At 43.0% G+C, this 27,606-nt stretch overlaps 1 protein-coding gene across 1 annotated transcript in view; it reads left to right on the top strand.

Moving 5' to 3' along the window:
* LOC126159823 (sialin-like) overlaps window positions 1-27,606 on the top strand; it is a 425,200-nt gene that overhangs the window by 382,472 nt on the left and 15,122 nt on the right. The window contains exon 10 of the mRNA XM_049916634.1: window positions 19,605-19,690. Within this exon, the coding sequence (XP_049772591.1) occupies window positions 19,605-19,690 (86 nt within the window). The remainder of the gene's footprint in view (window positions 1-19,604; window positions 19,691-27,606) is intronic.

Below are 27,606 nucleotides of genomic sequence, written 5' to 3'. Positions count from 1 at the left end.
AGGCGGAACTGGGGGACCAGCACGATATTCACCTAGCGGGATGTGGAAAACCGCCTAAAAACCACATCCAGGCTGGCCGGCATACCGGCCCCCGTCGTTAATCCGCCGGACGGATTCGATCCGGTGCAGGCGCGCCTACCCGAGTCAGGAAGCAGCGCATTAGCGCTCTCGGCTACCCTGGCGGGTTAACTGGAAAATCGAGATACCAATGTCTAAATATGAGTAGTACTTTCTCATGCCCGTGAAATACTATATTTGCTATTTTTTCAAAGGATGTAAAATGTAGACAGGTTTGTATGTATCCGTATGATTTGTTCGTACATAACTGATGAAGTAATTTTCTACACAATAACTTACCTTCCACACAAATAAATGGCTGAATAAGTGTTTAAATGTTAGATTGAAATGATTTTTAAATAACGAACATAGCTACATCTTTTTAATGAAGTGAAATGCTATCAATTGCTAAAATTTGGCAATTTTTCTTTGGTTTTCATATGCCCCTCAGGGGACTTTTGTGCCCAACTTTGTACCTCCAACGACACATCAGCTTAATTAGTTACATTTTAATTGCGCTTGGAAGAACTTAATACACAGTTTTAAATGATGAAAAGACTGGTTTCACTCGGTCAACTAAAAAGCTAAAAGAGTGGTTTCAGTCGAAAGAGCGAATACACTTTTCAATCGAAATAAAAAGTACAGACTGTTTCAATTGAGAAGAAACGGTGAATGATTCGGTGAATGTGCAATACTACAACGTACTGAATCGACTGTTCCACGAAATGGTTTCCCTCGAAAAAAAATGAATGAATAATTCAATCGATAGGCAAACTAGAAACTACGGAATCGATTGTTTCCATTCGATTGCTCCCATAGACTGGTTTCATTGAACAGAATGAATGAATAATTCTACTGATACGTAAACACAAAACCGAATGAGTCGACTACTTTCCTGCAACTGACTGAATAGATTGTTTTCCTTTGGCTGTTCCCATCATTTTGCACACGACTCCCATCTCGCAAAGGCCATGGTTACGAAAGTGCACAGGTGGCGCTAGATGTCGGAACGTCCAGTTCCATGTCACCATGTGGCTCGTTCTCGTTCTTTCAGACATGTGGCTACAATTGTATACATTAACTTTTACTGTGTCTTAGGTGCAACAGAAATATTTTTCCCCGTTGGATACCTGGGGTACAAATTTGTGAACGTTCAACCATTTCATGATAAGCAAGTGCTGCCAAATGTTGGGCATCACTGTGAAAATGTCTGCAAGTCACTGTAGCAGTTCGCAGTAGCTCGTGACCACCAGAATAAACGGTTGTGGTTGGTCCACTGTATTTCAATTTCGCTGTATAATTTAATATTGATATTGTTATTTTGCAATAGAGAATACTTCATAATTAGTTATTTTAGTCCATAAAATGAAGCCAGGCGTACAAACTATATTGTGAAAACAGGTACATTTTATCGTATAAATTTTGCATCCAAAAATCATTAAAAAATCACCTAAGAGCATTAGCACATAAAGAAAAAAATTCATGTCTGAAAAGGTTAAGGCTGTGCTGCACTCGTCCATGACGCCAGTTCGTGAGTTTTCGGCAGACGAAGACTGCACCGCACTACGCGCAGCACGATGTTACCTGACTAGAGAGCCCGGGCAAAGGCGAGTTCTTTTCCACAGCAGAAGACAGCCTAAGGCATTAGTCATAGACTCCGCCAGTGATACGACCACTAATGAATTGGTCAAAGATGTTAGCGAAAGCGAACGGCGTCAAGTTAAAGAGACGGTTAAAGATGTTACTAGAGACAATATTAGATAAAAGGCGAAAGATATTGGCTGATATAAACATCTACATCTACATCAGCACTTCTAAAGCCATCTGACGATGCATGGCAGAGGGTACTTCTGGTACCGCTAACTGATTCCCCCTTCTCTATTCCGTTTGCGAATGGCGAGTGGGAAGAGTGATTGTCGGTAAGCCTCTGTATTGGATCTAATTTCTCGTTGTGATCGTTTCTAGAGACGTTCAATATGCTGTCCGACTTTTCTCGGAAAGTGCTCCATCGAAATTTCAAAAGTAAACTTCTCCGCGTTGCACAACACCTCCCTTGTAGCGTCTCTCTGACGCTCTAACGCAGACTAATCGACCCTGTAACGAAGCACCCCGCTCTTCGTTGGATCTTCTCTATCTCTTCTATCACTCCTACCTGGAAAGGGTCTATCGAGCGAGCGACTCGCGAGCCTCTTCGGTGGGAGAGTCACATTTTCTTAAGATTCTTTCTATGAATCCCAGAAGGGAAACTCCCCATGACACCCCCTCAGATTTAGTGTTAAGATGGCCCAGCGGGTAACCCGTCAGAAGCTGAACACAGATCAAGAACGAAAACAGGAAGAAAGGGTATTGAACTATGAAAAAAAAAAGAGCAAAGTAGAACCAATGAACTGTCCACGTTTAACGACTACAATATCCAGAGAATCTTAACAGTCACGGCGTCGTGGTTAACTGATCTCGCTATTGGGCCGTAAATTTATTTTAATTTCTTTTCACAACATTTTGAACTGTCCGTCCGGTCTTTGAAATGTTTTTCTGCAGCCTTGGCCGTTGTCATTCTATATATTGTTTATAGAATATGAATCATTTGGTCAGAATACGTTACCGTCGCAAGTACATGTGATGAATAGTGAAAGAAGGCGAGATACCACAGAGACGTCTCACAGAAATGAAAATAACAAATGAACGGGTGTGAACTATGTTACAATAAAGGAATTCAAGAGTCAAAACTTCCAAAACATAATGCAACTTCAAAAACGTTAAAAACATACTTTTTGACAGAGCACAGAGAAACTTTGTGTTTGTGAAACTGTTGCATTCATTTGTTGCAGATTATGTTGCAAACTACACTCCTGGAAATTGAAATAAGAACACCGTGAATTCATTGTCCCAGGAAGGGGAAACTTTATTGACACATTCCTGGGGTCAGATACATCACATGATCACACTGACAGAACCACAGGCACATAGACACAGGCAACAGAGCATGCACAATGTCGGCACTAGTACAGTGTATATCCACCTTTCGCAGCAATGCAGGCTGCTATTCTCCCATGGAGACGATCGTAGAGATGCTGGATGTAGTCCTGTGGAACGGCTTGCCATGCCATTTCCACCTGGCGCCTCAGTTGGACCAGCGTTCGTGCTGGACGTGCAGACCGCGTGAGACGACGCTTCATCCAGTCCCAAACATGCTCAATGGGGGACAGATCCGGAGATCTTGCTGGCCAGGGTAGTTGACTTACACCTTCTAGAGCACGTTGGGTGGCACGGGATACATGCGGACGTGCATTGTCCTGTTGGAACAGCACGATCCCTTGCCGGTCTAGGTATGGTAGAACGATGGGTTCGATGACGGTTTGGATGTACCGTGCACTATTCAGTGTCCCCTCGACGATCACCAGTGGTGTACGCCCAATGTAGGAGATCGCTCCTCACACCATGATGCCGGGTGTTGGCCCTGTGTGCCTCGGTCGTATGCAGTCCTGATTGTGGCGCTCACCTGCACGGCGCCAAACACGCATACGACCATCATTGGCACCAAGACAGAAGCGACTCTCATCGCTGAAGACGACACGTCTCCATTCGTCCCTCCATTCACGCCTGTCGCGACACCACTGGAGGCGGGCTGCACGATGTTGGGGCGTGAGCGGAAGACGGCCTAACGGTGTGCGGGACCGTAGCCCAGCTTCATGGAGACGGTTGCGAATGGTCCTCGCCGATACCCCAGGAGCAACAGTGTCCCTAATTTGCTGGGAAGTGGCGGTGCGGTCCCCTACGGCACTGCGTAGGATCCTACGGTCTTGGCGTGCATCCGTGCGTCGCTGCGGTCCGGTCCCAGGTCGACGGGCACGTGCACCTTCCGCCGACCACTGGCGACAACATCGATGTACTGTGGAGACCTCACGCCCCACGTGTTGAGTAATTCGGCGGTACGTCCACCCGGCCTCCCGCATGCCCACTATACGCCCTCACTCAAAGTCCGTCAACTGCACATACGGTTCACGTCCACGCTGTCGCGGCATGCTACCAGTGTTAAAGACTGCGATGGAGCTCCGTATGCCACGGCAAACTGGCTGACACTGACGGCGGCGGTGCACAAATGCTGCGCAGCTAGCGCCATTCGACGGCCAACACCGCGGTTCCTGGTGTGTCCGCTGTGCCGTGCGTGTGATCATTGCTTGTACAGCCCTCTCGCAGTGTCCGCAGCAAGTATGGTGGGTCTGACACACCGGTGTCAATGTGTTCTTTTTTCCATTTCCAGGAGTGTATTATGTTTTCATCATTTCCTTGGGAGTGATCACATTCACGTTCATACGAACACCTAAATCGGGTAAGGAGGCATATCTCATTCACTTACTAGGCCTAGAAATTAGGTACGTCGATAAGAGATTCGCATCATACGACATACGTAGTGTCACTAATGCCGCGTATGACACACCGGACGTGTTTTCCGGTGCAGGATTCGGTTGACTTGTCGCCTTATCATCAAATAACCTTTCTTGTGTCTTGATCACACTTTTATTTTTCCAACAACCTTGCGCATTTCGGCTTTCCGTCATTTTCAACAGATGTATTTTGTAGCCTTTGAAAACGACGGAAAGTCGAAACGCGTAAGGTTGTTGGAAAAATAAAAGTGTGGTCAAGACGTAAGTAAAGTTATTAAAAGTACATTCAAATGGCAGCGTCGTCTCACAGCATTTTCATGCAAATTTCAGCTTCTCATCAAACGTTTGCCGCTCCCATTCTAAAACCACTTCCTGTCGGCTGCTAATAGAACAGTTGTGAAGAACCAACTGTCACTATAACTCGATGTTACAAACGGACGTTACACTGCGATACAGACACAAATTAGAATACAGTGAACTGCGAAAAAATCAATAAACACGGCTTTCCCGCGTGGCAGTCCAACACCGTGACCGCCTAACCACGACGTCATTGCTCTCTTAGGCTGATCTATATCGCAGTTCACGTCATAGGATCGTTCGCTGTTTCTATTTTGCTTTTTTTTTCACATTTCAGTTCACCTTCTTCCTCTTTTCATGCTCGGTCTGTGTTCAGTTTTTGACGAACTGTCCACTCGGCCCTCTTACTACTGTATCTGGAAGGGGTGTGATGGGGAGTTTCCATTGTCAGTCTGGCATTTGCTTTTCTTATTATTTGTTTTATGTGCTCACTCCACTTAAGGTCGATCTGGATAGTTTTTTATTTATTTTTTATTTATATATTTATTTATTTTTTGCTATCGTTTCGGCCTGCTATGGACCACTAACATTTTTATCTCTTCCCTGATTGTGCTTTCCTCTTTTGCCAGTAGATTTTCATTTTGGCTGACTGTGCTTCTTTTCTCTGTTTTGACCATTTGCAGGCAGGACGTGGAACTGGCGTAGTAAGCGAAATAAGATTTTTAGTAATTTTGACTTTTTGTCTGAAAACTTCTCGATCCTGAATGTCGTCAAACGAAATTTCAGCTTCCTGTAAATCCTTTTTAACTTGGCTTGCCCATTTTGAATACGATTTTGTTTTTGAAATTGATGAATGTAAGTCTCTGCGGGTTCATTCTTTCCAGATGACCAAAAAACATCATTCTCCGCTTCCTCATGCTGGTAACAATGTCTTCTGTATGTTCGTATAATTCACAGTTGTGTCTTAGGCGGAAATCTCCGTTTTCTTTGATAGAGGCAAGAATTTTCCTCAAAATTTGCCGGTCTTTTATTTCAAGTTTTCGTAGTGGTCCTTTCTTCGTCATGTTTAAACATTCTGATGCATACAAAGCTGACGGTCTAATTACGGTGTTATAATGACAGGCTTTTGCTTTTGTATAAGTCTTTGCACAGATGAAAAGCACCTTCTAGTTTAGAACACCTACATTATACAGCTGCATTTTCTGAACCGTCAGGTGTAACTATTTCTCCAAGGTATTTAAATTTCTTCGACTGCTTGATTTTCCCTTGTTGTATTTCAATATGAGGAGGAGGGTGTTTGATGTTTCTAATGAATTCAGTTTTGTTAAATGCTATTTTTAGGTCAGTCTTAGCAGCAATTGATTGTAGGCTGGACACTTGAACATTAGCTTGCTTCGTCAATATTATTTGCAGTGAGTGCCAGGTTATCAGCAACAGCCAAACAGTTTCCACTGAGGCCATTTCTTTTGTGTCCAATTTGAGTCCCATAACCTGGCGGTACGGTTGTTTTCCACTCTCTGACTATCTTTTCCAGGACACAGTTGAAAAGCAATGGGGAGAGCAGGTCACCTTGTCTCACCCCTGTACAGATTTCAAATGGTTCTGATTGTTCGCCTCTGAAAATGACCTTTGACAATGTGTTATTTATAGTGGCGCTTATCGGATTGATTCATGTCCTATCTAGACCAAATTTGACAAGGTGTTCTTTATTGTTTGTCGATCAATTGAGTCATACGCTTTTTGAAAGTCGACAAAGGTCACTACAAACGTTTTTGACCTTGATTTGGCGTATGATATAACAGATTTTGGGTTATGGATCTGCTTTGCACAGGATCTTGATGTCCTGAAACCAGCTCGATATTCGCGCAATTGTTGATCTAAGACTGTTTCAGCTCTGCTTAACAACAGTCTGGAAAAGATCTTGTACGTCGTTGGTAGCAAAGAGATTCCTCGGTAATTGTTCAGATCACTCTTATCGCCTTTTCTATGAAGTGGGTGAATAATTGCTACGGTCCTATCTGGAGGCAGAGTTTCAGTTTCCCAAATCTTCACCATGATATTATGGAGATGTTTTATTGTATCATGATCTGCGTATTTCCACATTTTAGCCAAGATGCGATCCTCACCTCCATATTTGATATTTTTCAAGCCTTGTAAAGTTTTCATGATTTCATCTAATGTGGGAGGGGGACTATCTGCAGGAGGTACAGTAGTTTCTTTTAAATATTTTACGGTGTTTTCTGTTTCCAGCAATTTGTCATGAATAGCGTAGTCGTACAAGAATGGATTTCTTTTCTTACGTATTCGAATATGTTATATTTATTTACATTCAAGGCCAACCTCCTGCCAACCCACAACTCATCAATCCTTCGGAAAACATTGCTCTGTTCTGGCATTACTATCTTCTTATATACAACCGCTTTATCTACAAACATCCTTAAAGAGCTTCCTGCGCATTCTACTACATCATTCATATAAACTGCAAACAGCAATAGCCCTATCACACTTCCTTTGTGTGCCCTGGTAATTACCTTTACATCTGTCGATTTTTTCCGTTAAGAGTGTCATGTTGAGCTCTCTCTGTAAGGAAGTCTTCAATCCATTAGCACACTGGACTCACATTCGGGAGGACGAAGGTTTAAACCCTCTTCCGGCCATCCAGGTTTAGGTTTCCCATGATCTCCCTAAATCGCTCCAGGCCAGTACTTGGATGCTTCCTTTCAGAGGGCGCGGCTGATATCCTTCCTCACCCTTGACACAGTCCGTCTCTAATGACATCGATGTCGATGGGACGTTAAACCACATCTTCCTGCCCCCTTGATAATGACGCTTTTCCACAACAGAGCGATTGTAGCTGTTTTTCTATTGCGCTATCAGTTATCTCAATATCTGCCATTTAGGAGTTCGTACAGTGATTGAAATGAGGGACCATGTTACAATCTTCCGCGGTGAAACAGTTTCGGAGCACCGAATTCAGTATTTCGGCCTTCTCTCTGTCATTTTTCGTTTGTGTGAGGGACTGAATACATGATTTCGAACCGTGTTGTCGTGTGTTCACACGTGAGCGCTGTCCCATAAAAATTTATTTTTGCTGTGTGCATGAACGGTGTGGCATATGCATACACACACGTTTTGACTTGAATCTTTTATCTGTTTCGTCTTGACTCTTTATGGCACACGTTTTCTCAATTATTTCCTTGTACCGCAGGAATAAATTCAAGACGAGTCAGAATCTTAAAATAAAAGCAGTAGAAAATCTATAATGAAGAATATTTAGCTCCAACGTCGACCAGTAGAATGAGCCATGCGGATATACAAGCCCTCCCAAGAAGGTGGTGAAAGGGCGTCGCGTTCAACGGAGATTTTGTTTGGAAATAGCGTATTGTAACCAGAAGAGTGGGGAATAATATGGTGTACTGGAATCCTGAATAAAACCAACCTGCTTTCAGAAAAAAAAAATGTATTGCATTATTTACTGAACCCTCTCGTAGTAAATTTCACCAATGCGTACTACACTCACGCTCATAAATTAAGGGTAATTACAGAATGTGGTGCCACACAAAGTGACACTACACAAAACTGGCGCTAATAGCATAGGCACATGGGGAACACACACGACACAGATCTGTAAGTCCACGGTATTGGTGATAAGTTGAATAAAACCGTCCCGAAACACATGTGCTACAAAACGCCACTGTTTCCTGCGCATGTACCCCGACATCAGTATGGGATATGATCACCATGCACACGTACACAGGCTGCACAACGGGCTGGCATAATCTGGATCAGGTGGTCGAGCAGCTGCTAGGATATAGCCTCCTATTCTTGCACCAGTGCCTGTCGGAGCTACTGAAGTGTCCTAGGGGTTTGAAGACGTGCATCGGTATGTTGACCGAGAGCATCCCAGACATTATTGATGGGGTATAGGTCTGGAGAACAGGCAGGCCACTCCATTCACGTGATATCTTCTGTTTCAAGGTATCCTCCACGATGTTCTCTGCTCTGAGTGTCGTTAGTAGTCAATGCGTGTACCTGACGATCTAAGTAAACCGCTACACGATTCCTCTGCTTGAGAGCTTCTTGCTCCGACAAAAAACGCTAACTAGATTCAAGTACTGGTAGTTCGCTTATCGAATTGCGTTACGTGTAACGACGAGATTCAATTTGTGGCCCTCGGGCGCGCGAATGAAAACGAAATGAAATTAGTGTACAGTGTCTCGCGCAGAAGATGGAGACCGTACGCAGGCGGGCAGATACACGGCAGCTGGGCGCTGCGCAGGGTGTGCGCCTAATCAGCGAGTCATGAGCGGCGTACCCCCTCCCCCTCCCCTCCCCATAGGGAGGCGGCTGCCTGCTGGCGCCCAATTACCGCCCCCAGGGACCGGGGTGGAGCCGGGGCAGCGCCTGCCTGGTTATTTCATAAGGCGAGGCGAGGCGCGCCGGGATTTCCCCAGGCTACCTGCAGCTGCAATCAACCACCGTCCTCTGCCGCTCTTCTTACTCTTCTTCTCGTAATCACATTAGCTCTTCTGCTTCCTCTGCGCGGCTGCCCAGCCCAGCTACGCTGCGCCAGCTGTGCGCTGCAGCGGCACGCTATCGTGATCCTGCTTCTGCTGAAAGCTGTTCACTGAAGGTAGAGTTCACATTCATTGCGCAGATAGTGTACGAACGGGAGATGTGGTTTTAAAAATTAATAAAAGCTTCAGTCCTTGCGATAGCTTGCTTATGCGCAACTGTCAGCTCACTTCTCTTGCCTGTTACGGGACCAGTCCCGAAAATGCTGATTGGCGCTCATTCTGCAGACAGCGTGAGGTTCTCTAGAAATCTAACCGACCTTAGCGCAGTAAAATATAGAGACAAATAGAAATCTACAGTTGAAACTTGCGGGCTGAGAGGCTGTGGTCGATGTATAAAATTTCCACCTGACGTTTCGTCTCCATCTGCGGGAGACATCTTCTGAGGTCGTCCGGCTACTGCCACTGAGGTTCCAGGTACTCTCGCATTTTGTTGTGTACATAGTTCCGCGTAGTCAGCGCGTACACAACTTTCCCAATAGAGTGCGCCCCGCTAAGCACAACAGCGCAGGCGCAGCGCTCGTCCGTCTCCGCACTACGAGATGGCGCTGTCTTAGAGACGGACCAAATTCTGCTTCCGCCGATCCGCGTATTAATATGTAATGCAGCCAATGAGATTGCTGCTAACGTAGAACCTTTTCTCCTCGCGGATCACACTCTCGCAGTGATACCTGAATGCGCGAGGTATTATAACGCGTGTACAGACCTTTGAGTAGTTAGTCTGCATTAGGCTGCAATAGTGTGCATTTGTCTGTACCAGTCTATAGTCAAGTTTCAGTCTGCTCCTAATAAGATTACCATATTCCTGTACATAGCCATGAAGAGAAATGTATATACACTTTGTCAAGTATCAGAGATATGTGAGAATAAGATTAACGTACCAAGACCAAAGGAACTTCAGGCTGTCAATTGTAAATAGCATCCAGAACCAAGTTAAGTTATTTTTATGCTTGTTATTATTTTCATAAATGTGTGTGAAAATTAATCAAGTTCTGTTTGAAGTTGGTCACCGTCAATCTGCTACTCTAAGCGTGCAAATGGCATTTCTATCGTGTGACCTAACGGCAGAAGATAAACACACCACGATAAGACCACGAGACATATTGCTGACACTCGCCTACTTCGTTAGAGCGACAAGTCAAATAATCTGATGTGTGTACCGAAGGTCAAACAGTACGCACACCACACATTTATGGAGTGCATAGAGGGCACCACCATTCGTCACGTGATACCGACGGTATGCCTATCTTTGGAAGGCGTCATCATTCTCGATTAAGATTAATCGATTGTCATTCTGCTGGCGCAACGTCGACATCCATATTTTGTCCAATTTTAAAACTTCCTTTTTTCTTTAAAGTTGGACAAAATATGGATGTCGACGTTGCGCCAGCAGAATGACAATCGATTACTCTTAATCGAGAATGTTGGCACCTTTAAAAGGTAGGCATACCGTCGGCATCACGTGACGAGTGGTGGTGCCCTTTATGCGCTCTATAAATGCGAGAATACCTAGAGCCTCAGTGGCAGTAGCCGGACGACCTCAGAAGATGTCTCCCGCAGATGGAGACGAAACGCCAGGTGGAAATTTTATACATCAACCACGACCTCTCAGCCCGGAAGTTTCAACTGAAGACAACATCGGCCGTGAAAGCCTACATTGTATGACAAATAGAAATGGTAAGAAGAGGAGAGAAGTATAAAACGGTGAAGGGCAAACACAGGAAGGTAGACCTAGCAAGAATCACTGTTATAGCTGTAAACTGTCGTAGCGCTGAAGATCAAATCGTTATAGCTACGGAAAGCAGCCTAAGGTCGGAAATAAGAAAGATCAAAATTTTTTCAATGGACCTTACCGTGTTCAGAAAGGATATATTAAAAAGAGGTGGTGATGTAGTGTTTATTGCTATCAGAAGTGGTTTCCCTTGTAGGCAAATCGAAGTAGATAATTCGTGTTAGTTTGTATAGGCATAGGTTATACTTGACAATCGAAATAAGTTAATAATCGATTCCTTTTACCGATTCCCCGCCTGAGATGATACAGAACAGTTAAAAAATAACTTGAGTCTCATTTCAAATAGGTATCCCGCTCGCAGAATTATAGTTGGTGGTGACCTCAATCTACCCTGGATATGTTGGCGGAAATGAAGGTTTAAAGTCGGTGGTAGGCTTGAAAAGTCGTCTGCTGATCATACTGAATGCCTTCTCAGAAAATTATTTTTAACAATATGTTCAGGAGCCCATCCAGGTTTTAAATGGCTGCGAATACATACTTGATCCCTTAGCAACAAATAATCCTCAAGAAATAGGGAGCAACGTGATGGATGTAGGGATTAGCGACCACAAGGATGTTGTAGCGAGTTTGAATACCGTAAAATCCAGAGAAGAGAAAAAATTATTGAAAAAAAGGAGATAAAAATTCGCTTGACGCTTTCTAATCTCATTACGAAAGCGGACACCAGATATGGTTTAAATTCAAAGAAATAGCATCGGCAGCAATTGGTAGATATATATATGAAGTGACAACAGGTGGTTCTGATCTCCCATTGTACACAAAACAGGTCACAACTCTGTTGCACAAACAAGGAAAACAGCATCTCAAATTTAAAACAACGCAAAATCTCCAAAATTGGCGCAGTTTTGCAGAACCTCTTGATTTAGTGTTAACTTCAATGCGAAATGCTTTTAATAGTTTCCACAACGAAACTGTCTCAAAATCTGGCAGAAAAATCTAAGAGATTCTGGCCGTATATACAGTACACCAGCGGCAAGACGCGTATCAGTAAGCAATAACAATGGCGATATCACTGATGATGACAGTGTTACAAAAGCAGAGTTACTAAACAGTTTTCCGAAATCCATTCACCAAACAAGACGAAGTAAATATTCCAGAATTAGAACCAGAACAACTGCCAACATGAGTAACTTAATACAGGCGCGGCCTCCGGTCCAGACTGCATACGAATAAGGCTCCTTTCAGACTATGCTGACACAAAAGCCACATACTTTGCAACTATATAAAAAGGCTAGTTCGTCGAAAGATCCGCACCTAAAGAATGGAAAGTCGCAGAAGGCACACCTACACTCGAGAAAGGAAATAGGAGTAATCTGCTGAATAACAGACCAACATCTCTAACATCGATTTGCGGTACGCTTCTGGAAAACATACTGTGCTCAAACATTATGAATTATCTGACAGAAAACAATTTATTAACATATAATCAGCTCAGATTTAGGAAATATCGTTCTTGCGAAGCACAACTAGCTCTTTATTCTCACGAAGTAATGAACCCTATCGGCGGGGTATGTCAAATTGATTCTATATCTTTATATTTCCAGAAGGCTTTTGACATCTTTCTTCACAAGCGACTTTTAATCAAATTACGCGCCTGTGGATTATAGTCTTCGTTGTTCTACTTGATTCTTGATTTCTTGTCAGAAAGGTCGCAGTTCTAGTAACTGGCGGTAGTCATCGAGTAAAACAGAAGTAATAACTGGTCCTGTGCTGTTACTGATCTAAATAAACGGCTTAGACGACAGTCTAAGCAGCCGTCTTAGATTATTTGCAGATGATGCTGTCATTTTCGGGTTGTAAAGTCATTACATGATCAAAACTAATTGCAAAACGATTTAGACAAGATATCTGTATGGGACGAAAAATGGCATTTGACTCTAAATAATGACAAGTGTGAAGTCGTCCACACGACCAGTAAAAGAAATCCGTTAAATTTCTGTTACACGATAAATCACACAAATCTAAAGGTGGTAAATCTAACAAAACACCAAGAGATTACAGTTATGAATAAAATTGCTTAGGAATTACAGTTATGAATAAAACTTGAACCATTACGTAGATAATGATGTGGTGAAAGCAAATTAAAGAGCGCGATATATTGGCAGAACACTTTAAAAACGCAGCAGGTCTGCTAATGAGATTGCTTACACTATGCTTGTCCGCCCTCTGCTGGATTACTGCTGTGCAGTGTGGGATCCGCGTCAGATGGGGTTGAAGGAGGATGTCGAATATGTCCAAAGAAGGGCAGCTCATTTTGTATTATCAGGAAATAAGGGAGAGAGTGCCATGGGTGTGGTATGCAAATTGGGGTGGCAATCATTAAAACAAAGGCGTTTTTCGTATGCGACGGGATCTTGTCATGAAATTCCAGTCAGCAACTTTCTCCTCAGAGTGTGAACATATTTTGTTGGCACCCTCCTGTATAAGAAAGGTGATGATCAGCATAAAATAAGAGAAATCAGAGCTCGTACGGAAAGATTTAAGTGATCGTTTTTCACGTGCACTGTTCGAGAATGGAATAGTAGGGAAATAGCTTGAAGATGGTTCGATGAACCCTCTACCAGACACTTAATTGTGAATCACATATAAATCACGTAGATGTAGATGTGTTATAGTTACTGGTATCCAACAACTTATTTATCGTTTTTGAGACGCGAAGTATCGTATATTTCATCGATGGATGTGATTTCGCCTTTCTAATTCAGTTTCGTCAAATTTCAACACTCAGTTGTGGATGTATAAATACGCAGATTTGTGTGAAAAACATTTATTAGTATGTTTCTAAGATGTGTGTGCCATCATAGGATGATGTGTGTAGAAATTAATTTCAGTTATGTTTCCATACTATTAAGTAAACATTCGTAAATTATACCGCCTTGCGTGGCTATGTTGTTATCAATGATCAAATTATGTACCTGAAAATTTAGTAGAACCATTATGGAATTCTAATTTCAACATTCGAAATAATTAAAATTGTGTTGGCGAAATCTGGGTATAGAAAAATGACGAAAAAACTTTTAAAAAATTAAATCAGTTGCTATTTTGCAGTATTTTTCTTTGTTTTTCCCTACAACGGCCAGTGGCGTCACTGTACAACATACTTATTCAGGTGGAGTTTTTAGTGAGACAACGTAGTGTAATATTTGAGCTGATGAACAGATAATAGTCTGAAATAATTCGCTGAGAGCAAGAAACTGTAAGACTTTATCTTAAAATAATAATAATGGTCGTCGTACTGAAGAATTTATCAAATGAGCGATGCACGCAATTTGAACTTTGATTTTCTAGGTCAGGTTGTGAACCTAACAGCTTAGATTTGACTGTACCTCTGTATGGTGACTGAAGACCAGTCACCTTCATCCTGCCAACGGTCTCGAAAAAGAGGGCAGTGAAGGGGTAGGGGTTGGGGGGAGGGACGTAAAAGGGGCGGTATGAGGCTCAGGGCAACCTCTCGTCTGTGCTTGGACTACATATTCTTCTACTTTAGAAGCAAAATAACTCATGAGAGACGAAGCAAGAAGGATATAAGGCAGTGAGGCAAATAGGGCATTTTCTTAGGGATGTCTCAAATGTGAACGAAGCTAGATCGTGCAGCTGCTGGGGTTCTGGAATTATTGTATATGCGAGAGGTGGCCTCTCCCTAAACAACATCGAGCGAATGCCGAGACGTTTCCGTGTACAACATTGCAGTTGATTTCGTTCTCGATTCAAGACCAAATCATCTTTTGTCCCGTTTCTGATACGCCTTTCTTTCGCTTGCGAGATAGCGCGTAAATAAGAAAATGCCTATTGTGTCTCTAGTTTTATTTTGTCGAAAAATATTACAGTGAAATACACCACACAAAAACCTCTTTTGCGACAGTATGTCTGCATAAAGTATTTAAAAATTGCACCACTTCCACTATCATTCTTGATGCTTCGATAGCCATCACCATCCTTATCGCCAGGAGAAAATTACTGTTTACTATGCTTTGTGTCGTTCTCTAACAGTCAAGTCGAGAAACATGTAGAACTGTCATGTATGCTTCAACTCTTTAGTATCCGAAAGGCACAATGGGGATCAACAAAGAATATCGTATCATTTTGTGTTAGTGCTCATTTAAATAAATTCTAGCGGGCTTGCTCTTTTCGTGAAATAGTCTGATTTTTATCTCAACACATATCAGTCGCTATGAAAACTCTTTCTGTTTACAATGTTCTAGTGCTAGCTAACCACAACTGGTAAAGAGTGGAGCGATTTAAAGTGTACCGATCACATAAAGTTAATCGTAGCAAAGGCTCATATCAGCGTGAGATTCATTGTGAAACCGAGCAGAAGGGGAGTAAGAGAGAAGGACTGATTGTGTGAAATATACGTTAAAATAATTAAAAGGTGATTTATTAAATATTTAACATTGAAAAAAGTAGTTAATATATTTATTCAAACAGATCTTACATGCTCAAAACTGAGACTTCAATGGTTAAACAAATAGAAATACACAACCTTTAGAAAATAATAAACTTTTTCTAAGAATAATGAACTTTGAGATACAAAAATAATTTCGAAAATCAAACTTAACTTTGCAACGTGTAAAATACGAAATATGGAATTCATGATCAGCTCACTGCCTTAAAGATGAGGACTGGCCTTTCATTACTGCAAAATAACCTTACCTATAAGAACAGCTAGGGCACTATCTTTATTACACACGTTAAAAAATACGTTATCCACGTCGTAACTACGTTTCACCAACAGAATATTCAGGCAAGGAAAGATTATTTTAGGCTGCACTTCATCTGTTGACACAATGGAATTACGTAGAGTTACATCCAACTACAATCGACCCGAAACACACTGGCGGAAAAAAGAATTAGTACACCTTGAAAGACGATGTCAATTTTGATCCGATGTCGGCATATGCCACGTGGGGAACAGCAGATGCACTGATAGTGGTTTCACCGTTGTCGGCCAACAGATAGCGGTGGCATAGCTACCAGAGCTCCATCTGTTCTACCCTTTAACAAGGACTACTCACAGCCAGAAGGCTCAGTGTGGTTTAAATCGTGCGAAGCAAGCAGGCAACCATGCAAAGTATACGCACTCTGTCTTCCTATTGCCACCTGAGCGAGTTTGAAATGCGTCAAAATTGGGGCCTTCCGACTTGTGGGATAGTGCTTTTGCAGAACTGCCACAAAAGTTGGATGTGCTTCGTCGGTTGTGCAACGATACTGGTATCAGTGATCACGTGAATACTCTCACATCCATCGTATTGTAAGGGAAGCAATGGCTGGTCTTACAGCTACTGCAGCACAGATAAGTGGACTTGTGAGCCCAGACGTGTCAACGCGAATGTTGTGAACCGGTTAATAGTAACTGGAGTATGGGCAAGGACACCCCTAGCCCGTCTTCCGCTCACAGCACAGCACTGACGTGCACGGTTCGACTGGTGCCGTCAGAGAATCGATTGCAGGATGGAATGGCGCTCCGTGGTCTTCACCAATGAAAGCAGATTCTGCCTGCACGCAATTGATGGCCGTTTCCGCGACGACGAAGTCCTGGTAAGTGCTATCTCGTAGAGTACATTTGTTCACCCACACTGGCTCCACCCTACGCGTTATGGTGTGGGATGCGATAAGCTACAAGTTCACCTTGAGTGTTTCTGGATAGAACGCTAACCAGCGCTCGGTACATGCGGAATGTTGTTACATCAGTTCTTTTGTCGTTCTTGTAAGAGGAAGGTGATGTCTTGTTCCAACAGGAAAATGCTATACACACTGTCCATCGAACTCAATGTGCTCTGCAAGATGTGCAGCAACTTACATGGCCAGCACGATCTCCGAACTTGTGGGACATGAAGGGACGGGAAGTGACTCGAGCGACTCGGCAACCAATAACTCTTACAGAACTACGTGAACAGTTCGAACGAGCTTACCATAGCATATACCAGGACAGTATTTGCCATCTGTACGATCGACTGGACGCCAGATTCAGCGCCTGTATTGCCGCCAGTGGAGGTTACACCACGTACTAATATGGGTGTTTCAGCATGGATCGATACGTGGTACCTCAGAACAGCTTGTGCTATTGATCTATAAATGTAATCATTTCATGTGCTCCATATGCCCTGTTACAACAATAAATCTTGAGTGAACTGAAACCTCTATAAAAGGGTGTTATAATTTTTTACCGGCAGCTTGTATGTAACTGCCACGGGAGGAACCCAGCAACATTCTACGGCCGCATCGCCGGCACGTCTAAGTCCGGAGTGTGAAATAGTTCAGTGCCCCTCGCACCAACGCAGTCATGGCTGTGCTGGTTGCCGTCCAGTCGAACGCCCGCAGAAGAAAGCTCTTGGGGCTGTGCGGGTTCGCCCACCTCGGCCAAAGAGAGGACAACACTCGCCATCCCTCCTGGGAAGTTCTAACTGAACTATAACAGCCCAATTTGGAAGTATCCTCCTGAAGAGCAATCCATCAACGAACCAAGCAGGTTACAAATCTGAGTTCGATTCATTATTGCTCGACAGTTTGGGGTCATTATAAGATAGGAGTGATGCAGAGCACAGAGAGGATCTAAAGAAAAGCTGCACGTTTCGTCACAGATTAAGCTCGAAAGCGTCACGGAGACGCTCATCCAACTCTAGTGGCAGACGCTAAAAGAGAAGCGTTGAACATACACGAAGTGGCTTACTCTTAAAATTCTGAGACTGTACCGTTCCTAGAAGACTCAATTATATCTTTGCGTCCTGACGTAAGGACCACAAAAATAAAATTAGAGAGATATTCGAGTTCAGGACGAGGCTTACTAACAATCATCCTTTCCATGCACTATTCGTGAATGGAATGGGAAAAGGTAGGTTGGGGGGAGGTGAGTGACAGTGGTACCCTAGTACTAGCGACGACACTACTCGCTACGTGTCGTCAAAAGTAAAGCGTGAGAAAGTAGACCTTAAAATCGATTCCTAAGATTTACATCCGATTTTTAACATTGCTGATTGGTGTCTTATACACTACTGGCCATTAAAATTGCTACATCACGAAGATGACGTGCTACAGACGTGAAATTTAACCGACAGAAAGAAGATGCTGTGATATGCAAATGATTAGCTTTTCAGAGCATTCACACAAGGTTGGCTCCGGTGGCGACAGCTACAACGTGCTGACATGAGGAAAGTTTCCAACCGATTTCTCATACAGAAGCAGCAGTTGACCGGCGTTGCCTGGTGAAACGTTGTTGTGATGCCTCGTGTAAGGAGGAGAAATGCGTACCATCACGTTTCCGACTTTGATAGAGATCAGATTGTAGCCTATCGCGATTGCGGTTTATCGTATCGCGACATTGCTGATCACGTTAGCAGAATATGGAATCGGTGGGTTCAGGAGGGTAATACGGAACGCCGTGCTGGATCCCAACGGCCTCGTATCACATCTTATCCGCATGGCTGTAACGGATCGTGCAGCCACGTCTCGATCCCTGAGTCAACAGATGGGGACGTTTGCAAGGCAACAACCATCTGCACGAACAGTTCGACGACGTTTGCAGCAGCATGAACTATCAGCTCGGAGGCCATTGCTGCGGTTACCCTTGACGCTGCATTACAGACAGGAGCGCCTGCGATTGTGTACTCAACGACGAACCTGGGTGCACCAATGGCAAAACGTCATTTTCTCGGATGAATCCATGTTCTGTTTACGCATCATGATGATCGCATGCGTGTTTGGCGACATCGCGGTGAACGCACATTGGAAGCGTGTATTCGTCATCGCCATACTGTCGTATCACCCGGCGTGATGGTACGGGGTGCCATTGCTTACACGTCTCGGTCACCTCTTATTTACATTTACGGCACTTTGAACAGTGGACGTTACATTTCAGATGTGTTACAACCCGTGGCTTTACCCTTCATTCGATCCCTGCGAAACCCTACATTTCAGCAGGATAATGCACGACCGCATGTTGCAGGTCCTGTACGGGCCTTTCTGGATACAGAAAATGTTCGACTGCTGCCCTGGCGAGCACATTCTCCAGATCTCTCACCATAACGTCTGGTCAATGGTGGCCGAGCAGCTGGCTCGTCACAATACGCCAGTCACTACTCTTGATGAACTGTGGTATCGTGTTGAAGCTGTGTGAGCAGCTGTACCTGTACACGCCATCCAATCTGTGTTTGACTTAATGCCCAGACGTATCAAGGCCGTTATTACGGCAGAGGTGGTTGTTCTCGGTACTGATTTCTCAGGATGTATGCACCCAAATTGCGTGAAAATGTAATCACATGTCAGTTCTAGTATAATATATCTGTCCAATGAATACCCGTTTATCATCTGCATTTCTTCTTGGTGTAGCAATTTTAATGGCCAGTAGTTAGATTGTTAATAAGAAGTCTGAAAACTTGGATTGCCTATCACGAGTCGTATGTACTCTGTGTACTCATTGGACACCGACTGACATAAATGTATTTACATAATTTCAGTGAGTTTTTCACAGGAAGTCCCACGTGCCACACGCTTTTGTTGCAGGGACTGTGATGGCCATCATCAGCCTGCTGTCCATGTGCTCCGGCTTCCTCGTGCCCACCGTCGTCAGCTGCTTCGTCTCCGACCAGGTGCGTGCCATTTGCTAACGACCATCTGCTGTCAGTAAATGTGGCGCCTGTTCCTTCGAACATGTCCAAAAGAACAGACACCATTTCTGATCCTGCAGCCATTATTAATCAAGACTAAGAAGAATTAAAGACAACAGCTGCCAGTAGGCATTGGTTGAAATCAATGGGGAATTTCTGAAAATTTGTGCCAGACCGAGATTCGAACCTGGGCCTCCTACTTAATATGAAAATGCTCTGACTTCTACGCCATCTGGACACAGAGGTCATTACCACTTAACGGACTCCCATTAGACCTAAATTGTCTACTTACGCATATACCACTTATGTACTATCACTTGCTCATTATCTTCATTACTTGGGACATATCGTCGATTCCTGTAAGAATTCGAGATTGCTGTGCATCTGCCCTGTAGGCATCCTCCTATAGGAATCGGTGAAATGCCGCGAGTAATGAGGATAATGGGCAAGAGGCAGTACATGAGTAGTGTGTGGATAAGTTTAGAATTTGGGTCTAACGGAAGGTTTGCTAGGTCAGTCCGTGCAGTTTCGATGACCACTCTGTCCGGATGGCGTAGTGATCAGAGTATCTGTGTAGTGAGCAGGAGGTCCTTGTTCGAATCCTGTTTCTGCACAAATTTTCAAATTACACCATTGATTTAGATCAACGCCCTCTAGCCGCTAACGTCTTCAATTCCCCTGTGCCTTGACATGTGTTTCTTATTATAACCACATTTCACAGTAAGCTAAAAATTCACTCTTGTGTCCATGTCAAGATCATTCGACACATTCGCGCGGCTACCCCCGTCGGAGGTTCGGGCATGGGTGTGTGTCTTGTACTTAGCGTAAGTTAGTTTAAGTTAGTTAAATTAGTGTGTAAGCCTTGGGACCGATGATCTCAGCAGTTAGGTCCCATAGAACCTCACCACAAATTTCCAAATTTTCCGTTCGACACGGATCACTATTTAAATTGGACGAAGATGGAAGAAGCAGCACTTCCTCTGTGGAGGGAACGATCTCGTTACTCGCTTGATTTTAGGGAAATCACAACTACATTGAAATAAAGTATGTTGTGATTTTGTAGCAAATGAACTGCACTTTTGTTGCTAAAGTTACCAGCATGGGCGTCAGCATAAATAAATGTATTGAATCCTTGCGTTAGTTTCAGAATCTCATATGCTTAGTATCGTAAATACACAGTCACTAATAAACAACAAAATAATAAGGAGTGCCAAGAAAGAGACTAGTAAAATTTTGGTTAATAGTAAAACACATGAACGAAAAACATTTTAACTACGGTGATCGTAAATATCTATTATGATTATAATAAAGAGTTGAAAAATAAAATGAACAAGTTGAAGGCAGTATGTAAGATAATCAACAAGCGTATGAAATATAGACATTTCATCGAGTTATTCATTAATTTCGGTCATTTCCGCCATACGACGAACCCAGTATCTTGTTGCAGGTGATTCAGAAAATAATGTTCCTGTAACACCATCTAACGTTGGGTCCGTAGTGGCTCGGAAACTACTTAATGGTACCATAATTCAAATCAGACTCAAAAAGCGACTGGTTGTATGTCATACGTACATAAACCACCAATGCAACATTTTGTTTTCAAACAAGACGAACGGCACGTGATGTTGACATTTGCACTGTAGTGTTGATATTTTTATTGCAGTTGAGATATGTGGCCGAGCGGTTCTAGGCGCTTCAGTCTGGAACCGCGCTGCTGCTACGGTTGCAGGTTAGAATGTGTGTGACGTCCTTAGGTTAGTTAGGTTTAAGTAGTTCGAAGTCTAGAGGACTGATGACCTCAGATGTTAAGTCCCATATGTTTAGAGCCATTTGAACCATTTGCAGTTGAGATAAAAGATAAATGGAAATAAGAAATCAAACGAAACGCTAATACTCTGTAACGAGCCACAGGAACCCAATGTCCCTTACAGGAAAATATTCAGAAAACATTCCCGAGAAACCTCCGAGCCAATGGTGACGGCGTATTTATTTGCTGCAAATAACGCTTTTGGTCATTGCAGATTTTGAAGGTGAAATAACATGGGTGAAAGTAACATTGAAATGTAGCACAGGAGTCACTGGATCTCTAGTGGCAGAACACCTTTGCAAGTGTAGCGTAATAAAGCTGGTAAACTTTCATATATGCTGTACCATAGCAGTGGGAGTTTCAGTTTGCCAGTTGTAGGCTGGTGGAGGGGCATACCATTTTATTTTCCAAAAAGGGTCATCACTTTGTAGAATTATAGAAACGTTTTATGTCAGTGAGTTGTAACGATTTTAGGGACTGTAACTTTGTGACCCTGTGCTTGATAATGGATTGTAACGTCAAAACGAGTACAGAAAGTAAAACAAAGTGAATCTGTGTATGTTCCATTTCAAAAACAAATACTGCCAGTGGACTCTGAGAATAATTAAACGTATCGTATCCCGCATAAATAAGGTTATTGTTCGATTACACTGTTCATTATTACTGGAAATATCTAGGAGCGTTTATCGGAGTGGCCTAAGGTAAAACGACCATAAAAACCTATAATATGACCAGGCTGAGAATCTTGAAGAAATTCTGAGTCAACGAACTCATTCACCAAATCCATTGTCAAGAAAAATTTCTTTGTACCACTTTTGAACACTGTTTGTCCTTCTGAGACGGTTACCAGGAAGAATTAATATATTCAAACATTAGCGGCACATTTTGTCTTTAGCCCAGTTCGGAAGCGCGAGAGTGTTGCAGAGATGCTTACCAAACTCTAACCGCAGGTGCTACAAGAGAGGCGTTGTGCATTGCGAGCAGGTTTATTGTTAAACGATCGAGAGGGTAGGGTGCACCACGTGTAAAGACCACCGTGTGAAAACCAGAGAAATTCGAGTTCGTGTGAAGGCTTAGCGACTGCACAATTCGCGAAAGGAAATAAACAATGGGAAGTGGCAGTGGAGATGGTACTGGAGGCACCTTAAGCCACGTACCGTGATGTGGATTCCAGAGTGTGGATGCAGGTGTGGACTCAATACTCCACAGAGTTCCACAAGACTTAAAAATTTCTGTACGAAATATTTAGTACATCATATAATTTTAGGCATGGATTTGCGTAAGAAGCTTGTTAAAGTATGGATTTCGAGTGGAGTATTTTATGAAATGCTGATCATGGGAACGTCCGAGAACGACAAAACGGTAAGACTAGAAATTTCGTGTTACAGAAGGCTGCCAAAACCTAAGTGGATATAAAATCTAATTTAGTGTGAAGGCAGTAGAGAGAAGAGGAACGTAGCGAAGACATTGGATATGTTTATGGGACGTATCTTAGGGCATTCAGAAATAGATTTCATACTGGACACTGTAATGGAGAGCTAAAAATTCCAGAATCAAAGAAAGAGTGCATTTTCTGAAACACATAATGGAGAACTGTGGGTAGAGGAAATCTGCAGGGATGAGAAGGTCGAAAGTAGAATGGCATAATACGTTTTAGAGTAGCGTATGTGCTTTTAGCGCTTCATTTTGATACAAGAATTGCCAAAAATATTCTTTTTCCGTTAAATCGCTTAAATAAATTTCGACTTTTAGCATTTGTTTTCTTTTACATTTCGGAATTCCTGGAATCCCTTGCAGATATAGGGCTAGGTATATATTCAAAAATTTATGAAACACCAAACGTACCACCCTATTTCCCGAGGGAATGTTCATCGTTCCACCGAAATAGGTATGAGTGGCTAAACTTAAAAGCTGTTGGACAGACTGACTCCCTACGCTTGTAAACTATCGGCTATAATAACAATGAAAAGGAAAGAAAGTAATATTGAGCAGCTATTGTATGACGATTGGTTTCAGCAAATATGTAGGTGCCAGAAAGCAATTCCAGAGCTGCTCCTAGAAACAGTAAGCAAAACTCTGGAATCTTTCGTAACAATTGTACACTTTGACACTTTATGGTGCAATAGGATATCATACATCTTCAGGGGAATCGGGATAAAATACAGACACGGTTGGGTCGTTAAACAGGAGTAATAAGGAGGGAAAAATTAAGAGAGGAATATGTATTTATTTAACATAAGATCGCCAAATATAGAGTTGTTGAAGCGAAGGACTTTTCCTAGGAGTGAGAGTATACTGCATATCATAACAGAAGATTGCAAAAAGTAGCCTGGTGTAGGTAAGGAAAGCCTCCTTCAATTAATGAATCCTGCTGGTGTCACATATTGACATGAATCGAGGGAAGAAGTTACTAAAGCGTACGTGCGGAGGACAATACTCTATATGGAAGTAAAATCTTCGGAATAGGAAAATAAGCGCATCAGAAATACAGTGCTGTAGAGGAATGCTAAACACTGGGGTGGGGTGGGGGGGGGGGGGGCGGTAGGGGTTGAGGAGAGAGGAATTAGGTGCAAAATGAAAAATTAAAAGGTGCGCCTAGTGGTTTAGGGAAAACCATTGGAAAAAGAAGACAAAAATTATTGACACATGTACTATAGCGTCTATGACAGCAACAGAATAGGCAGACAGAAAAGGACAGTCATTGGTATGATACATGAGTTGAAATGGAAAGATACCAAAAAAAAAAGAAGATATGGAGCGTGTTATAAAGTTGAAAGACTGATAAGAGAACCGTCACGAATTTGATGTATACAAATACATTACGAACATTTATTCGAGCAGCTTCTGCAATGTGTTCCAACAGCTCTCGTCGGTTTGGCAGCTGTACCGTGCGCTGATGAAGGAACTTGCGCGCCCTCGGTTAATCTGCGCCTCCGTAGGTCCCGGGGGATGCTAATTACAAAGCTCCGGAGTTAAGCACCACAGGTATTAACGGCATGTTAGCTGGTATTAAGCGGCGATTAGTTAATTAGCAGCAATTAACGCCCAGGCTGTTAGTGCACCCCGCAGCTGACTTGCGGTTCGATGACTAGGGAATTATGATAGCAACACTTCACTCGTTAATATCGAATATCTAATGTAAAATGTTTTCCCACTTTAATAACACAAACGTGCATGCTTAGTGCACCATTAAAGCCTGGCACATAGCGTATGAATGATGCTGTACTCCAGTCAGAGGTGATTTCGACTTACATAAAAAAAAAAATCTTTGAAAATGCTATGCATTGTTTTAAGTAAAGCAACATGTTACTTTGAATATATACAGTACACTGTCATTTGATACGAGTTTTAGAAAAGCCAGGAAATAAGAAAATTAAGTTTAACCTCACTAGAAATAAGTTCCGAGGCAAGCTGCTACAGCCATGAAAGCGCTTGTTAGCGCACGGTCCAGTCACATTAACATGACCACCGGCTATGCACGACGTCAACGTGCAAAAACTACTCATGGGCGGCAGGTGGCAGCACTGGCACTGGAGGGTAAGTAAAGAGTGTCGGGGGGACGCGGACAATGGCGCAGTCGTTGCCGTAATGCCGAAGCGGACAGATTCATCCGACGTCCAAAAGGGCGTGATCATCGGGCCATTTCCGAAATAGCTAAGTTTGTAAACTGCCTGCTCCCCGCCGTAGTTACAGTACGCCACGCATGGTGTGACGGCCCCTCTCCGCGGCGTGCTGGCGTTGTCGACGCCGTGGAGCTGTTACTGCCACAGCTCGGCCGGTGGAGTCGAGCCGCGATGCGCGATGATGGATGTCTTCGTCGGTTAACGAGAGACGAGATCTGAAAAAGCTCTTAAAAATCGTTCCTCGTGTAATGATTACAGTTTGATTGCGAGTCCGCACAGTTTCCTTATTAATGCGAACTGCGCACTCTGATTGTCTCTTATGGTTTGAAATTGAATTTTTATGTGCCCGGTTAACACTTTAGTGCAGTAATTGATGAATCTCCCTTCATGCACGTCGTCCACACCACCAACAGCGAGGAAAAAGTTCAATTGCAGATCGTATTGGTCATTGTTTGTTCGTTGCTAAGTAAAATTGTTCGCTCTATATGACGTGAGATCTACATCTACATCTACATCTACATCTACATGACTACTCTGCAATTCACATTTCAATGCTTGTCAGAGGGTTCATCGAACCACAATCATACTATCTCTCTACCATCCCACTCCCGAACAGCGCGCGGGAAAAACGAACACCTAAACCTTTCTGTTCGAGCTCTGATTTCTCTTATTTTATTCTGATGATCATTCCTACCTATCTAGGTTGGGCTCAACAAAATATTTTCGCTTTCGGAAAAGAAAGTTGGTGACTGAAATTTCGTAAATAGATCTCGCCGCGACGAAAAACGTCTTTGCTTTAATGACTTCCATCCCAACTCGCGTATCATGTCTGCCACACTCTCTCCCCTATTACGTGATAATACAAAACGAGCTGCCCTTTTTTGCACCCATTCGATGTCCTCCGTCAATCCCACCTGGTAAGGATCCCACACCGCGCAGCAATATCCTAACAGAGGACGAACGAGTGTAGTGTAAGCTGTCTCTTTAGTGGACTTGTTGCGTCTTCTAAGTGTCCTACCAATGAAACGCAACCTTTGGCTCGCCTTCCCCACAATATTATCTATGTGATCTTTCCAACAGAAGTTGTTCGTAATTTTAACACCCAGGTACTTAGTTGAATTGACAGCCTTGAGAATTGTACTATTTATCGAGTATTCGAATTCCAACGGATTTCTATTGGAACTCATGTGGATCGCCTCACACTTTTCGTCATTTAGCGTCAACTGCCACCTGCCACACCATACAGCAATCTTTTTTAAATCGTTTAGCAACTGATACTGGTTTTCGGATGACCTTACTAGGCGGTAAATTACAGCATCATCTGCGAACAACCTAAGAGATCCACAGATACTCTCTAACAATGTCTTAATTATCTTGCGTCGTAATATTATGTATGTCCAAACCTTCCTTGTCACAACTAACAGTCCACGAATTTACTTACAAGTTAAAACTGTTCATTAACTTTTAATGAGCAATTACCAAATATTTATAGAATGATGGAGGCGACACGTTGAATTTCCACTTTTGATGAACAATTTTATTGTTACCTTTCGCTAAATACTTTATAAATATCACGCCGCACGCACACATGGTTAATTAGCACTGGCAGTTCTGATAGTTTCAAGTATCGTGACAATTACTACACCTTTAACCCTCTGCGTAATTGTATCTTCTTCATGTATTCGTGTCAATGTCTCCTACTCGAAACTAAACGTGTATTATAGTCTTTTGAAACGTTTTCCATTCCTTTCCATAAGTTCACTTATATGAATGTTGAGTCCAATATTCCCTACTTCCGTTAATAAAGTCCAACAAGTCGCTTACACAGTCAGCATGCTATTTCGGTTCAAGTCTCTAGTCTGAAGATCAGTTCACAAAATCCGTGCATCTACGTCACGCAACAACGACTCTTGAAAGTAAAACAATCTCGTCGCGCTCCGTTCGCTCAACTATGGCAAGAGCTGCAATCGTATGACTTGCTAGCACGATAGCTAGCAAGCGACTTACTTTTTCCATGAATGAGTATTGTAGACGCATTAATGTGACCGGACCGTGTAGCCTATACATAAAATAAGACGTGTAAAATGTTAACCATTGACTAACGTCCAAGTCTCTTTGTACAGCGCTGCCAGTGAAGGAATTTGCTTTCAAACGCGCCCTACCGCGGCGGTAGGCGGAGTTTGTCAATAAAATTCTTCAGTGTATCTGACCGCACTGTCACAGCACCTTGAGGAGGGCTATTTACAACAGCGGTGCTATTTACAACAGCGGTCGAAACATTGGAAAAGTTTTCATATTGGCAATGTGGTCACATACCACGAAGAATTTTATTGACAGTGACGACAACGGCTGCGGAAACTTAGGCTTGCAAAATAGAATTTGCTTGCGACTACAGTGAATGTCAAACAAAGGGTTGCTGAGGGTGAGAGGGTGAGAGTAAGATGGCATGCCTTTGGCCAGGCAGTCAC

The sequence above is a fragment of the Schistocerca cancellata genome, chromosome 2, assembly GCF_023864275.1.
Source record: "Schistocerca cancellata isolate TAMUIC-IGC-003103 chromosome 2, iqSchCanc2.1, whole genome shotgun sequence".
Classification (NCBI taxonomy): Eukaryota; Metazoa; Arthropoda; class Insecta; order Orthoptera; family Acrididae; genus Schistocerca; species Schistocerca cancellata.
The sequence above is the reverse complement of the archived record's forward strand: the minus strand, read 5'-3'. Positions and strand labels throughout refer to the sequence as shown.